Below are 14,690 nucleotides of genomic sequence, written 5' to 3' on the forward strand. Positions count from 1 at the left end.
GAGAGTTAGATATGGAGAGAAGGCAGAATTAGAAAGGGAGGCAGGAAGGTTAAGTGAGGAGATGGAACAAGTTGAATGAGAAGACAGGAGGGAGAGATGAGCAGACGGGAGTGTGAGATAAGTAGACAGGAGTGTGAGATGAGCAGACTGGAGGGAGATGAAGAAATAGAGGAGAGATGAAGATACGGAGGGTGAGATGAAGAGACTGAAGGGTGAGATGAAGAAGCCGGTGGGTGAAATGAAGAGACAAGAGGGATATGAAAATACCTGGGGGAGATGAAGATACGGGGGTAAGATGAGGACACCGGAGGGTGATATGAAGAGGCCGGAGGGTGAGTTGAAGAGACCGGAGGGTGAGATGAGACTGAAGGGTGAGATGAAGAGACCAGACGGTAAGATGGGGAGATGGTCGAAGTAACATAAGGAGATAGGAGAAGTAATACAAGGAGACGGGAGACAAACATGAGACAGGAGAGTTGGATCAGGAGATAGAAGAGCTAGATAAGAATACAGGGCAGCGACCGATGATGAAACATGGAAAAGCAATAAGGGTAATAAGGAGGATCATATGAGGAGAAAGGGGAGAGTTCAATGGGGAGGCATAGCACGGTTACACAGGGACAGAGGAGACCAAGATGAGGAGATAGGAGACTTAATGAGATTTGGCGGAGCCAGACATGGGTCAGGAGACATTGTATGGGCGAATAAGTGAATTACATGAAGAGTCAGGAGAGTCAGATGGGTTAGTTACGTAAGGAGACAGTGTAGGTCAGATGAGGAAACATAGGAAGTTCCACTAGGAGAATGAGAATTCGGTGATGAGATGGGAAAGTCTTGTAAGGAGAAAGAAGAGTTAGATTAAAATAGAATAAGCAGATGAGTCACTGGAGAGTTAAATGAGGAGATGGGAGTTAGATAAGGAGAAAGGGTAGAGATAGATGAGAAGACGGGGGGAGACAGGTAAGGAGTCAAGGGAGAGTCAGCGGACAATGCAAAGCCGAATTAGATGTAGAGAGAGGGGAGAGTCCGCTGAAGAGAGAGCAGACTGTTGAACAGAGAGTCAGTGGAGGACAGCAACGAATCACTGGAGGAGTGAGTTGGGAGTGTGATATAAGGCGAGTGTAAGAGTTAGATACCTGGGAAGGGAAGTGTTAAAGGAGGCTATAGAGGGAATTCACACTACTTTTTACCGAGGGTGGGAAAGTACTGAGGGTGGAGATGATTTGGGAAGGTCACCTTATCTTCCCCTGGAACATGTACTATAACAGAGAGGACACCTCCCAAATGTAACTCTTGTTAGTCCTATTTCCAGACAGGTGAAGGGAGATAACTCCTTATTTTTAAAAAGACTCTCACCCACACTTTTGTGTGGCACGCTTCATCATGGAATCCTAGCCGGTACCTCTAGAATTACCAGGCAGGCTCAACCCCACTTTGAGAGGTAGCACTTTGAATTTGATAGGAACTTTTTTTTACACTCTTGAAAGATCTATATAAGGGTTAAAAAACGCCTAGAGGTTGCCCCCTGTTGCCTTTAATCTTGGCACACCTTTAGCAATTTAAAAACAAAGCAGGATATAATATATTTGAGGCGTTCTTTAGCCCTACATCAACTGGTCAACATGTTTTAGCCGCCTCTTTTCTGCCCACGAGGGTATCAAGCTTTTGTTAGTGCCACCATGATCCCTTGTAGTTGTTGCAAAGATTATTCTAAATGGTAAACAAGTGGCGGGAGCACTTTATACCACTCAGCAGTGATCCCCATGCAGGATCTTGTGCATAGAGTTACACAATACCATCCCAAAATCCGGTAGGTCTCGTAGTTGGATGCCTGGATATTACCCAGCGCCCAATTCTGTGGAAACAGGAAATCGCAGCCCTTGGTGTCTACGACACAGAGACATTTTCATACGCCACATCCGGTGTCTGTTTAAGTGCCCACTGCACGCTCTAGGAAATAGTGTACATCTCAATGTGCCACTCTCTTAGTGGTGAGATTGCTTCATTTCTGAGTGGAAGGACTCACCCTGCTCTGTCAGTTCTTATGGGAAACAACCTTTACAACGCAACTTTTACAACGCAACTTTTACAACGCACTACCATTACAATGAAACTTTTACAACGCAACATCCATTACAACGCATGCCATTACAACACAACCATTACAATGCATGACACTACAACGCATACCACTACAACGCATGTCATTACAATGCAGTCATTACAACGCATACCATTACAACGCATAGCATTACAACACATAGTACCCTTACACTATCTAACACTTACCCTACTGTTGCACCCCCTGGAGTTAGAATAGTAATTTTAACCCCTAAACTATGCAATACTTACCTTACATGCAATGTAATGTTATGCGTTGTAATGGTATGCGTTGTAAAGGTAGTATGCGATGTAATGGAATGCCTTGTAAAGGTAGTTTTTTAACATTTGTTGTAATGGCATGCGTTGTAATGGAATGCGTTGTAATGGATGTTGCGTTGTAAAAATTGTGTTGTAAAGGTATACGTTGTAAAAGTATGCGTTGTAACGTCATACATCCGTTCTTATTGTCACTGTGCAGTCACTCAGTCGTTGTTATACTGTGTATCTTCACTCTGCGTGAACACCAACATTCTTAGTCCTGGGCTATTTAAGGAGCGTTTCATGAATATGGAACCCACGCAGAGTGAACACACTCAGCATAAGCATGACTGAGTGACAGCACAGCACCAATGACAAGCGGGTTGAGCATGGGGGAGGGAGGTCCTTCCTCCCAGCAAATCAAACACGTTATCACTAGCAGTTTTAGCACCTTGAGATGTGCACTCATTTATAGAGGAGGCCGTGGGTCACATAAACAGACAAAGTATGTGGTGTATGAACATGTCTCTGTGTAGTGAATAACAATGGTGCTGTATCCTATTTCCACAGAATTAGGCGGTAGGTAATATTCAGGCATCCAAATATGCATCCTTCCCGAATGTGCAAAGGATCACTGATGAGCAGCATAAAGGATCCACCCCAGGAGTGTACCATTTACAAAAATCATTAGGATAACCACTAGGGATCAAGGATGGTCTGACGAAAGTCAAGTGACCCTATGGGCAGAGCAGGACTGGCTGAAATATCGACCACTGGATGTAGGGGTACAGAGCGCTTTGTTTTTCAATTGCCAAAGGAGCCCTAAGATGAAAGACAATAGAGGATCGCCTGCATGCATTTATAACCCTAATCCAGATCCCGCACGGGTGAAAAAATCCCATTCAAGTGCTCCCTCCAAAGTGAGGTTGAGCCCTCCCGGTAAATCTAAGGGTACCGGGGAGGACTCCGTGGTGAAGCGTGCCACACAGAAGTGTGGGGGGAGCACTTTAAAAAAATTGGTGTATTTTCCTTCACCGGTCTGGGAATAGGCCTAGCAAGAGTCCACGTAGGGAGGCGCCCTCGGTTATAGTGCATAGAGGGAATTAAACAAAAAGAGAGTATGGCGGGAAAGTCACACAAGGAGAAAGGCGGGAGGTAAACGATGAGAGAGTGGGGAGCTGAGTGAGCAGACACAGGATGACAGGCGAGGAGGCAGGGAAAGGACAGAAAAGAGCATGAGTCGAGGATCTGCAGCGCTAGACTGTAGCGCACGGGGCGAGCTAGAGTGCGGACTGTCAGGCCGGCGGCATCCCTGAGGAGCTCCAGGGCCGCAGCAACTCTAGTTCCCCCCCCCCCCCCTCCATCCGAAAGGGTCACTACCTGAGTCACAGGTGCGCTGCAGTGCGTGCTCTGAACTCACGTGAGCCAGTATCAAACACGCCACGTGTCCGGTGTGTGCGTAAAACATCCCAGTTCACCTGAAGCCCAAAGGAACGAGTTTGGGCTAGGTTTCACCCCGCGAAGGACTCTCTCTTAGACTCTCCGTGAACTGACCCTCGGGAGCCTTCTTTTGACAGGCAAGGTTGCAGTCTGGATGTAGAATCACCTGGGACTGCCCCCCCCCCCCCCCTTTGAGTTGTCCTATCCTCTTCTCTAAAGCCAGCCCTTCCCTGGGGGGCCCCCGCTGACTCCCACACGGGACTTTGTGGGGTCACTCTGTAGGGTCCCGAGACCAACCGTAACCATGGGACGTCTCCCCAAACTAGAGCCTCCTCCGGACCTTACAGCACCCTCCCACCGCCTCACCCTACCTATCTCCTGCACTGTGACAGACCCCACTGCCCCACACCGCCCTCTCCTTCACACTGGGGGTGTCCTGCAAGCCCCCCCCCCCCCCCCCCCCCACCATTCACACATCGCTGTGCACACATCTTGGTCACCACAGTAATGCGGCTCCGCTGTCCTTTTCCGGTCAGGGTGCCTGGGACCCCCCTCCCATGCTCCGTGGGCGCCTCTGCCCCCCCCCCCCCTCACGCCCCCCCCCCTCCTCCTCGCCTCTCACCTTCCTCCGCTGCCGGTGCTCCTCTCCCACGCAGTTGACCAGGGTGTGCGGGCCCAGGATGATCTGGGTGCTCTGCGGCCACTGGCTGCTCACCAGGGAGTGCTCCCCCAGCAGCAGGCGGCGCACGTTCGCCGCCCCAGTCACCCGGATCACCGGCTTCCCCAGCAGGTGGGTCTTGAACACGTTGCCGAACTTCGCTCTCCGCGAGCTGTGGAAATCCGAGCCCTGCAAAAGACACGCAAGGTGATGCGCGGGGGCTTCTTGGCGCTAGCGCTAGCATGCGCTGAGCACAGGGCATCTCTTGACACTCAGCAAGGCATATGTGGGGCTACAGAGGCTTCTGGGCGCTAGCGTGCGCTGAGCACAGGGCATCTCTAGACTCACAACCGGGGTACGTGTGGGGTACAGGGGCTTCTGGGCGCTAGCGTGCGCTGAGCACATGGCATCTCTAGACACACAGCCGGGCATGTGTGGGGCTACACAGAGGTTCCTGGGCGCTAGCGTGTGTGCGCTGAGCACATGACATCAACCGGGGCATGTGTGGGGCTACAGAGGCTTCTGGGCGCTAGCGTGCGCTTAGCACAGGACATCTCTAGACTGACAGCCGGAACATGTGTGGGGCTACAGGGGCTTCTGGGCGCTAGCGTGCCCTGAGCACATGACATCTCTAGACTCACAGATGGGGCATGTGTGGGGCTACACAGAGGTTCCTGGGCGCTAGCGTGTGTTGAGCACAGGTCATCACTAGACACTCAGCCGGGACATATGTGGGGCTACAGGCGTTTCTGGGCGCTACCGTGCGTTGAGCACATGGCATCTCTAGACTCACAGCCGGGGCATGTGTGGGGCTACAGGGGCTTCTGGGCGCTAGCGTGCGCTGAGCACAGGACATTAGCCGAGGCATGTGTGGGGCTACAGAGGCTTCTGGGCGCTAGCGTGCGCTTAGCACAGGATATCTCTAGACTGACAGCCGGAACATGTGTGGGGCTACAGGGGCTTCTGGGCGCTAGCGTGCGCTGAGCACATGACATCTCTAGACTCACAGATGGGGCATATGTGGGACTACACAGAGGTTCCTGGGCGCTAGCGTGTGTGCGCTGAGCACATGACATCAACCGGGGCATGTGTGGGGCTACAGAGGCTTCTGGGCGCTAGCGTGTGTTGAGCACAGGTCATCGCTAGACACTCAGCCGGGACATATGTGGGGCTACAGGCGTTTCTGGGCGCTAGCGTGCGTTGAGCACATGGCATCTCTAGACTCACAGCCGGGACATGTGTGGGGCTACAGGGGCTTCTGGGCGCTAGCGTGCGCTGAGCACATGACATCAGCCGGGGCATGTGTGGGGCTACAGAGGCTTCCAGGATTCCGCTCGGGGCGCTGCTATAGGGGGGACGTGGGGTACTCCAGTACTCACCCGGGGAACATGCAGGACAAATAATGTCCATAGAATGTCCCCAAACGCCCACCCAGGATATGTGCATGCAAAATAGTATTCCAGGCACTTATTCGGGGCACGTGTGCGGCTAAGAATTCTCCCAGGCAGCAGACACCCACGGGAGCATGTCCAGTGCAAAATTACCATCCCGACAACCATCTGGGGCGTGTGTAGGATAATGAGGGTATTCTGGGCAGTCGCCTGGCATGTGGGGGCACAGGACGCCTCCAGACACTCACCCTGGGCATGTGTGGGACTGACGGGGCTTTTATGCACTTGCTGGAGGAACTGCTTTGGGTGGGTTCGAGAATGTTCAGGGACACCCCCCCCCCTCTCCCACACACACACGCACATACAAATACCATCACCACGACCCTGGGGCACGTGTCGGACAAAGGGGTTGTTCCAGGTGCTACTCAAGTCCCTGCTGTACACGACATATACGTGTGGGGCAGGAGGTGGTTCACACTACACGAGACAGGCAATATTTAATTTAGACACTTTCGAACTTTACACGTTTGTAGCAGTAAATGGAATGTAAATGGTCTACGATACATAGTAGACCCCAGTGCCTACGACTAGTTATACACAGGACGAGGTACACTATTCGAAATGCCGTAGGTATTTACGTGCAAGAAGAAATTACTATGTGAGCCATGTTATCAAACGCATGAACCCCATCCACTTCAGATAATACATACAAAGTTTGGTATTTACAGAAACTATATCAATGTGTTAACTTATCAGAACTCGGGCGCTTACGGTGAAGAGGGGCAGAAGTCTGCATGATTCTCGGATAGTGCACGGCATGCCCCGTTTTCACCCAAAGCGCTCTGAAGTACCCGCGAGGCTACACGCAGCGCTTTATAAACACACTTACACAGTTCACAAACTATTTTAACCAGAGCCGTTAGACAACAGAAATGACTTCATGCCAGACATACCGTTCTTGCAGGCGTCCTTACCTGTACCAGCCAGTGTAGGGTCTCCCCGAAGAAGGGCCAGCCCATGGACCCCCTGGGGAGGGGCAGGGGACACTCCCTGTCCCTGGTCCTGCTCCACCTCAGCACCCAGAGCTGGCGGGACAGGGCCAGCAGCAGCAGCAGCGACAGCAGCGAGGTGGCGGCGCCTTCGAACAGGGACAAGTAGCTGATCTCGAGGAGGAACATGTTGAGGGTCAGGAGGGGCGATGGGCCACGGGGGGAGCGGCCCTGCTGCCAGGGGAGGGGGTCTTCTACCGGGTGAAGGGTCAAGCTGGAGGCAGCAGGCGAGGGGCTCGCACAGGACAGCACCGCTGCCCCTCTCTCGGCTGAAGGGCCTAGACTGCGAACAGTCACTCTAGGGCCGAGGAAAGGCCTTTACTGGGGCAGTCGTCCTTGTTGGCACTGGAAGGGGTCACGTGCGAGACGACGGCTCCTGCACTTGAGGCGATGTCTCTTGTCTCCGGTGCTGTTCTGGCAGGGGGATGGCGCGGCCAGGGCACCGGTGGTACTTTTGCAGCTGCTCAGGGGATGCAATGGGCGAAGGGCTCCGAATGGGCATCAATGAGTCCTCTGCCACACGGAGGACCTGTCCTGGGCATCAGCCGCTCCTCTGTCAGGTGGGATCAGTGGCTCCGCTGCCAGGTGCGTGTTTACAGAGGAAACCCTCACGCGAGATGCGTGCAGCTGCTTAACGGGAGTCTGAGGCCCGCCTGGAGGCGTCCAGCCAGCATCACAGGTGTCGGATCTCTGCAGAGAAAAGAACGAAGAACATCGTAAATGAACCAACAGAGTGAGCCACAGACACAAGCCCCCGGAGGGGCACTCTTCTGACGTTTCTGCTTCAGGAAAGCGGCCGCCTGGAAGCCCTGCACACTGCTTCAGGCGCCGCACAGAAACGCACTCTTAGACCGTGTGCATTCATCAAAGCGAACTATTCAAGCACGAAAACACCGGAGCTAGGGAGACCTGTGGTCTGGTGCATTGCAAAGCTGAACTGCGCCCCCCTGAAGAGTTTGGGTGCACAATAATGCACTGCGCGTGCTCTCAGACTGCGCGAGAAATAGTGAAACGAGCAGAGGCTGGTAGTTTAAGAAACCGCCCTGTTCGCTTCACATTCCATGTTGTACGATTCTCGGAGCTGTTTGAATTGAATGCGTTCTTTCAAAATCTACTCAGCGCCGCGAAGGCAGGTTTTACATACATTGGTGCAACCAATCATGCGAGGTTTTGATGGGCGCACGCACTGCATGTGTGAGATTTACATCTACACGCCCCCCGCTGTCCGATTTATATCGGAGCCGCGAATGCTTGAGTGAGATTTAAATAGGTGCAACGATGTATATGTGATATGTAAACAGGGGGTATATATGGCATTTAGAACGGTGCAGCCAGTACATGTGTGAGATTTATCCAGGGCAACCTACGCCTGGGCATGCTTTAATCTGGAGCATAGTGCGGCACCACTCGGCTCCCAGAGAGGATGTGTTAAAAACTGCAATAATGTCAGAGGCATAATGCATGTATCGCATGGGTACCTTTGGAATACGTGCACAATGCACAGCCAGCTGCAACAGGTTTTATAAAAAAACTTCTTATAAACTTTTCAAGTGTCAGTCCGTTCTAGTGACAGTCTGCGCGTGAGGGGGACCGCAGCCACCGCCTCGGATGTGCGGTGTTCTTCGAAGTCTGTTTACCGAGAGGGCTGCTTCACCTCCCAGCGCAGGTAACCCCGTGGTTCCACTCACCGAGGAAGGGGCGCTGCTCTCACAGGCGGGGCTGTAGAGAAAGGATGCACAGATAGAGAGAACAGCCATCCAGGGAAGTGACAGGGTGAGACACAGAGAGAGAAGAAAAAGAGACAGAGAGAAAGGTCAGAGCCAGCAAATAATTATACGTGGAAAGAAGAGGCAGAGGTGAGGTCCGAGTTAAAGAAACGGAGAACAAGAGTAAGGAAGACAGAGGGAAGGATACAGAGGGAGAACAGAGAGAGAACCATAGAAACAGAGAGAGAACCATAGACAGAGAGAGAGAACCATAGACAGAGAGAGAGAACCATAGACACAGAGAGAGAACCATAGACAGAGAGAGAGAGACAGGAGGCGAAACGTGACTAGAAAGGGATGCCCGACTCACCAAGGCGGGAAGGAGTCCGGCTCCCGTGACCCATCGGAACTCTGCGAGGCTGTGTTTGCTGAAGTTTCCCCGTCTGTGGTAAATTCGTACATATATATCGGCGCTCTATAGGGTCCCCCTTCAGCGAGGGTGACGCGCCTCCTGCATATTTAAGGAGTCTGGAGAGGAATGTGATTGGAGGTAGCGGACTGGGGTATTGAAGGCAGGAGCGTTGGGGCTGAGGAGGGGGCTGCAGTGACAGGTCTGGGGGTTGGGCCTGCAGAGCGACCCCCCAGGGCAGGTAACCAATGGCGGCCAGCTGCAGGCTTACATGCACCCTGCCCCAGCAGCCCCCATAAGCTCTTAACCCTAAAAACCAAGAGGACCTGCAGAGTTTAGGGGCACGACAGGAAATCCATCGAATAACCGGCAACTCCAGGGCAACTCTATACAAGTATCGTCTTTATGTATGTGCAGAGATTTAAACAGGCACTCAAGGGCCGAGGATGCGTGTTCAGACACCCACCGACCCTGCGGTCTCATTTTCAGGTTGAACTGTGTCACCCAGTCAGACCCTAGGCCAGCGAGGGACGCTTCTCCGACGAGAAGGGACCCAGGTCTGCAGTTTGTATCCGAGAGACTCGTCCTGTCAGACGGCAGTATCTGACGTCTGGGCCTGAGAGCTAAAGATCCAAGTGAAAAGAAAACAACGAACTACGGACCTGGTGCTGTTCGATTATATAAGCGTTCGTTCGCTACTCGGCTTTCATTTATCGTTATCAATGGATACCGTATTAGAATTAAAATGTTTAAATATAAAGGACGGCTCAGTGAATGCCGCGTTACTATCCCCAGATTTTATCAGTAATGGCCATAAGGGCATTTTATATGTCTGGCTTCTGAGAAACACTACTGCTTTTCCCAAATAACCGTACAGACTATATATATACACCGATAGTCTGATCGCGGGCTTCACAATTGGTCGGCTAAATTGTTATTCACGTTTTGTTTCCGTGCATCACAGCACAGGGCAGTGGGACAGACCACTTTGCCCACTGTACCAACTGGCTCGCTCGCATTGAATGCATAAAAAGCCTGTGCACAGTGTTCGCAGCCGCCTAAATTATTCCTGTGTTTTCGATGCAAAGCTGGTTCAAAGTGTCGTTTTTTTTATATTACATTTAAATACCGAACGTTTATGTTGCCTGTACTACTTTTTAAACGTTACGTTCTAAGATGTTTAAGTGTGATTTTGTGACCTTGCAGGTGCCAGCAGCTTCAGTGCTTGTTTAGAAGGCGATTCATTCTTGTCTACTGCAAAAATAAAATAAAATGAAGCGTGCTCGTGAAAGACTTCAAGTTTAAAAACCTTCCTAGTACAATGGTGCAGTGGTGAATGTTTTATAAAAGTAACATTTTCATTGCAAGCAAAAAAGGCAGCCACGTTTAGGCGAGGGCATATTGCTTTGATTTTCTTTTAATTTTTCTGTCATATGCTTACAATAAAAAATAACCATCACTCTAGCTCTGTTGGCTATCCCAATGCTTGTTTATTTGTTGTATGCCACACAATTATGAATGTAAAAAGCACAGCGGCGGGAATGTAAAGCACGTGTCAGTTTATTTCAAGAGGGAAGACAATGAACCACAGCAGGGTAGCCTGCGGTGGCATGTGGGTATATACACACGAACTATGAAGTTGTGTTCGTAATTCATTAATATTTTGTTTAAAACACGAAATTCCCAAGTGAAATGATGTGTATAAAACACTACCAACCACCGGAGACTGGTTACCTTCCGAGGGCCTGCCGAGTGCAGTGATCAACATGCCTTCCACATGATGCCACTGAGTACATGTCCAGTGACATCACTGATAACATTACTTCTGAGACTACACACCACTCTTGTAGACACACGATTCACAAAACGGTTCTACAATGGCATCAAAGGCCACGTCATGCCGCCATGCATTGCACCCTTGCAGAAGGGGTCAGGGCGTTTCTTTTACTCATCTTTAGCACAAACATGAAGTCTAAAAATATGCAAGTTGGTGTTTGGGCTCAGGCAGTAGAGCTCGGGACTACAGGGTAGTAATTGCCGATCAAGTGTCCGAGTCCTCCTGTCAGCAGCACATGCACTTACTCTGATTTCTCGAGGCAACGCCTGTGCTGCAGATGAAAGGGAATGCGCGAGCCCTTTTGCTGTGGTGCAGGCACATAACTGGGTCAAGATCAGGCCCCAGTAGTACATAGGAAACCACTTTCTGAAGACACAGTTTAAGCCCCTTTATTCCCTCACACTGCTCAGTGGTACTGTTATGTACCCCAAACTAGGCCTAAGTAGCAAATGACCTTTCACCTACATTTTGTCCTATCTTGCTCTGCATAACAGTTCTAGCACTGACCTTTTACCCAGTTATGTGCTGAATACATGTCGATTGGTTTCCTTGAAACTAGCCTCATTGATTATGCATGAGGAGGCTTAGAAAAGTCCCCTGCACAGAAAGTACATAACAGGATTAACAAACTCTTTATAAAAGTCATGATCATCTTCACCATAAGGGGAAAGAACTACTTTGCATAATTGCTGGAATTGATTTAGGCTCAATAGCATAATTGTAATTACAACATATCGATTGTGGTAGGAACCCTGACGTAAATAATTAATTTACTCTCTTAATTTCTATGCAGGTAAGTACTTAATCAATAATAACTCAATCGGAATGAAAGAAAACAGAGTCCGTGGTGTTAGAGTTTCTAAGGGTTTTATTCCTCATAAAGGAATCAGGATATCATGTTCTGACCACCACAGGGGTGTCAGAAGGGATAGAGCGCGCTCAATTTTATTGACAGTACATAGCTTATATACTTGATTTATACCATAGGAATCAATGTAAGAGGCGTAACAGCTGAGAGAAGACAAGATAACAATTATACACGTGATACTAGTACATCATCAAGAGGCGTAAACTAGGCGTGAACCAGAGGTGTGTGCTAGAAACGTCACTGATAGGTGACGCAAGTGGGTGGCACCAAGGGGTGGTGCTAACAGAATGTTGCAATGTCAGCAGAAATCGGAAGCTTGGATGCGCGCGCAGCTGCATGACGTGTGATTGACGGGGTGCAGGGGACTTGACATTTACACTGACGGAAAGAGACAGAAGTCTGGCATGTCAGATCAACTTGTACTTCTATCATATCTGATATCTGATGTTTAGGAACTAGACTATCTGGACGGAAAGGTCTCTAGGGCAGAAGCTATTCTATGCTAACTGTGGATGCGTGTATAAGCGCCTGAGTGTCTACATGTGAAGCGTGGGGCACGGGGCCTTCCATGGAAGCATGGCAACAGAGGCTGTGATTTACTTGCATTAAGACAGGTCGGCCCTTTGGCTCTGCAGCTGGAGAGGATGTTTACAGGATCTAGTAGGCAGGAATGTATTCTCGAGGAGCGGAACAGATAACTCGAAGGTTATAGTCAGTCTTGGCAGAAAGCAGGCTTGAGCTGAGCGCGAGGGGCCGCGCTGAAAGTAGGACAGAGTTCACGGGTACAGAGGTAGCCTGGGCAGAGTCAGGAGCCACAAAAGAGGTTCAGATGGCAGGAATTCAGGGCCTACTCTTGCTAGAGCAGGAAAAATACGAAAGTGCACTACAAAAAGACGGTGGCATAGCATACTTAGGAACGGACTATATAATCCATTCATGGTGGATCTGAAAGAGGACATGTTAACGTTGGACGCAAATGTATTTGCGTCTTCATAGCTGGCACAGGAGGGAAGTTACATGCACTTTAAGCTGGTACATGGAGTCGGTGGGGTACGCGTTAGGGAACACAACATGGCCAAAATTTAATTTTCCTCATTCCCTCCTTGTTCCCTACGGACCCTTCATGAAATATCGATCCTCATGAATCGATCAGTCTGTTCTTGTAACATCATTTGTTCTTCTTTCTTTCGGTTACGTTTTGAGTGAAAACTGGAATGTTCAATACAAGAGGTGGCACACAGTCCACAAATCGCTGGCCCGCACTGCAGGCACAGGCAGCAACTGAATACTAGGACTAGGCCAATGCCTAGGAAGGATAGGATCTTCCATCCCCAAGCTGTTAACGTTGTCCAGAACCAACCGGACCAAGTCCAGGTGCCTGGATTCTGATGTATCTGATTTGCAATTTTATGAAGACGGGTGATAGCTTGATATACAGATGGTGCATTTTGTGGAATGAAAACACAGCAGCTTGACCCGATGACCTTACAGGCTCCACCTCTATCTGCCAAGATGACGTCAATTACAAGACGATTCTGAAGGACAACAACCCGCATAGCGGACTGCTCTTCTGTTAAGTTACCTAAGGCGGAGGTAGTTTCATTTACTACGGCTTCAAGTGTTCTAGTTAATCTGCGTATTAATTTACTATTCTGAACAGGTCCTAAAAAGAAAAAGAATCCTTTATTAAAGTCGGTGTACTGTTCCCATGCCGTTTCTGTGTAGTCGACAAGTGGGACATCTCTTCTGGGTCTATTCTTTACTAGATTGCTATTTCTGTGGTAATCAGGAGGAGCTAGAAAAACAGGTGGCAGAAGGAATGCAATGTAGCAGGTACCATCCCAATCTGGAGGTAGACGTATGTATGCGGTATGACCACAAACAAAGTAGGAATGACTGATAGCTTTGAAAGATGATTTTCCATGATCACTGAATTCGACCACAGTAGTGCATTTACTATGACCTAAGTGTACTGAACCCTTCTTCTTGATACATAATTCACCAGTGACTGGCAGTACTGACATAATAGGTAGAACTGGTGTGGCTTCGGATTCGACAGTAAGAATCATAAGGCTAATTGTATAATTACCTAATCCATACACTTCATTTTCTAGATCAGTTCCTATTCTAGTGGGGAGTCCCTCCTTATCCGGGTAACAGACGTCTAGTAGGACCAAGTTCAGGTTTCCCCAAACCCAACCCCCATCGAAAACAGCAATGTCGGGATCTAAAGAATTAATTATTTTGAACCATGCTCCGCAGGAGCCATTGTGAGAGAACGGGTACGGAAAGAGAGGCAGAGCTCCCTTGTAATTCTGGTAGGGAGGGAGTCGGCCACATATCCAGCAATTTGTAGCATTGTTAGTTTGATGAGAATGATGTAACATACTAATGAATGTATTGTTGCGCAGCGCGAGTCTGTAGGAAAGCTCATGAGGAGGTAACTCACTAAAAGTGTGTTCAGCAGAGACATTGTAAGCAGATTGTTCACGCTTGAAAATAGGATAGTAGATAGGTAATAAGATGCTAGCAATAATAATTAAAACACTGAGAATAAACATTATCATTAGTGTCACTATGCAGTGACTACGGAGTGATTTGCAATATGTACGTTTCTTCGCTTCTCTCTCTCTATCTCGATCTAGGGGATACATGTCAGGAACTATTTAACCGATTCACCTAGGGGAGGACTTAAACAATTAAACTGTCTGACTTGCTAGATCGTAATTTCATGCGGTATTGTTCTTGAGGAGTTTTTTCTCGTTTGGATTCGGTAAAGTCTTTGGTAACACAGTCTTTGGTGGGGGTGGGTGTGTCTTGTTCCGGTTTCAGTCCTGGGAATGTTTTGATATGGCTTAGGTGGACCCACCCCTTTCTGCCTTCCAATTTGACTGCGGTCCTTGTAGTAAGAAGAACGGTCTTCGGAGACTTCCAGCGGGGCTCCAACGGACTTTTTCTGTCGAAGTTGCGG

General features: G+C 49.4%; 1 protein-coding gene across 1 annotated transcript in view; it reads right to left on the minus strand.

Moving 5' to 3' along the window:
• The window catches only part of CYP26C1 (cytochrome P450 family 26 subfamily C member 1), a 118,897-nt gene extending 111,781 nt beyond the window's left edge, over positions 1-7,116 (minus strand). Inside the window, exons 1-2 of the mRNA XM_086920232.1 lie at positions 6,825-7,116; positions 4,424-4,648 (exon numbers count right to left, since the gene is read on the minus strand). Of these exons, the coding sequence (XP_086776358.1) occupies positions 4,424-4,648; positions 6,825-7,028 (429 nt within the window). The 5' untranslated portion in view covers positions 7,029-7,116. The remainder of the gene's footprint in view (positions 1-4,423; positions 4,649-6,824) is intronic.
• Between the last annotated feature and the right edge of the window lie 7,574 nt (positions 7,117-14,690).

Source organism: Lissotriton vulgaris, chromosome 5, assembly GCF_964263255.1.
Source record: "Lissotriton vulgaris chromosome 5, aLisVul1.2, whole genome shotgun sequence".
Taxonomy (NCBI): Eukaryota; Metazoa; Chordata; class Amphibia; order Caudata; family Salamandridae; genus Lissotriton; species Lissotriton vulgaris.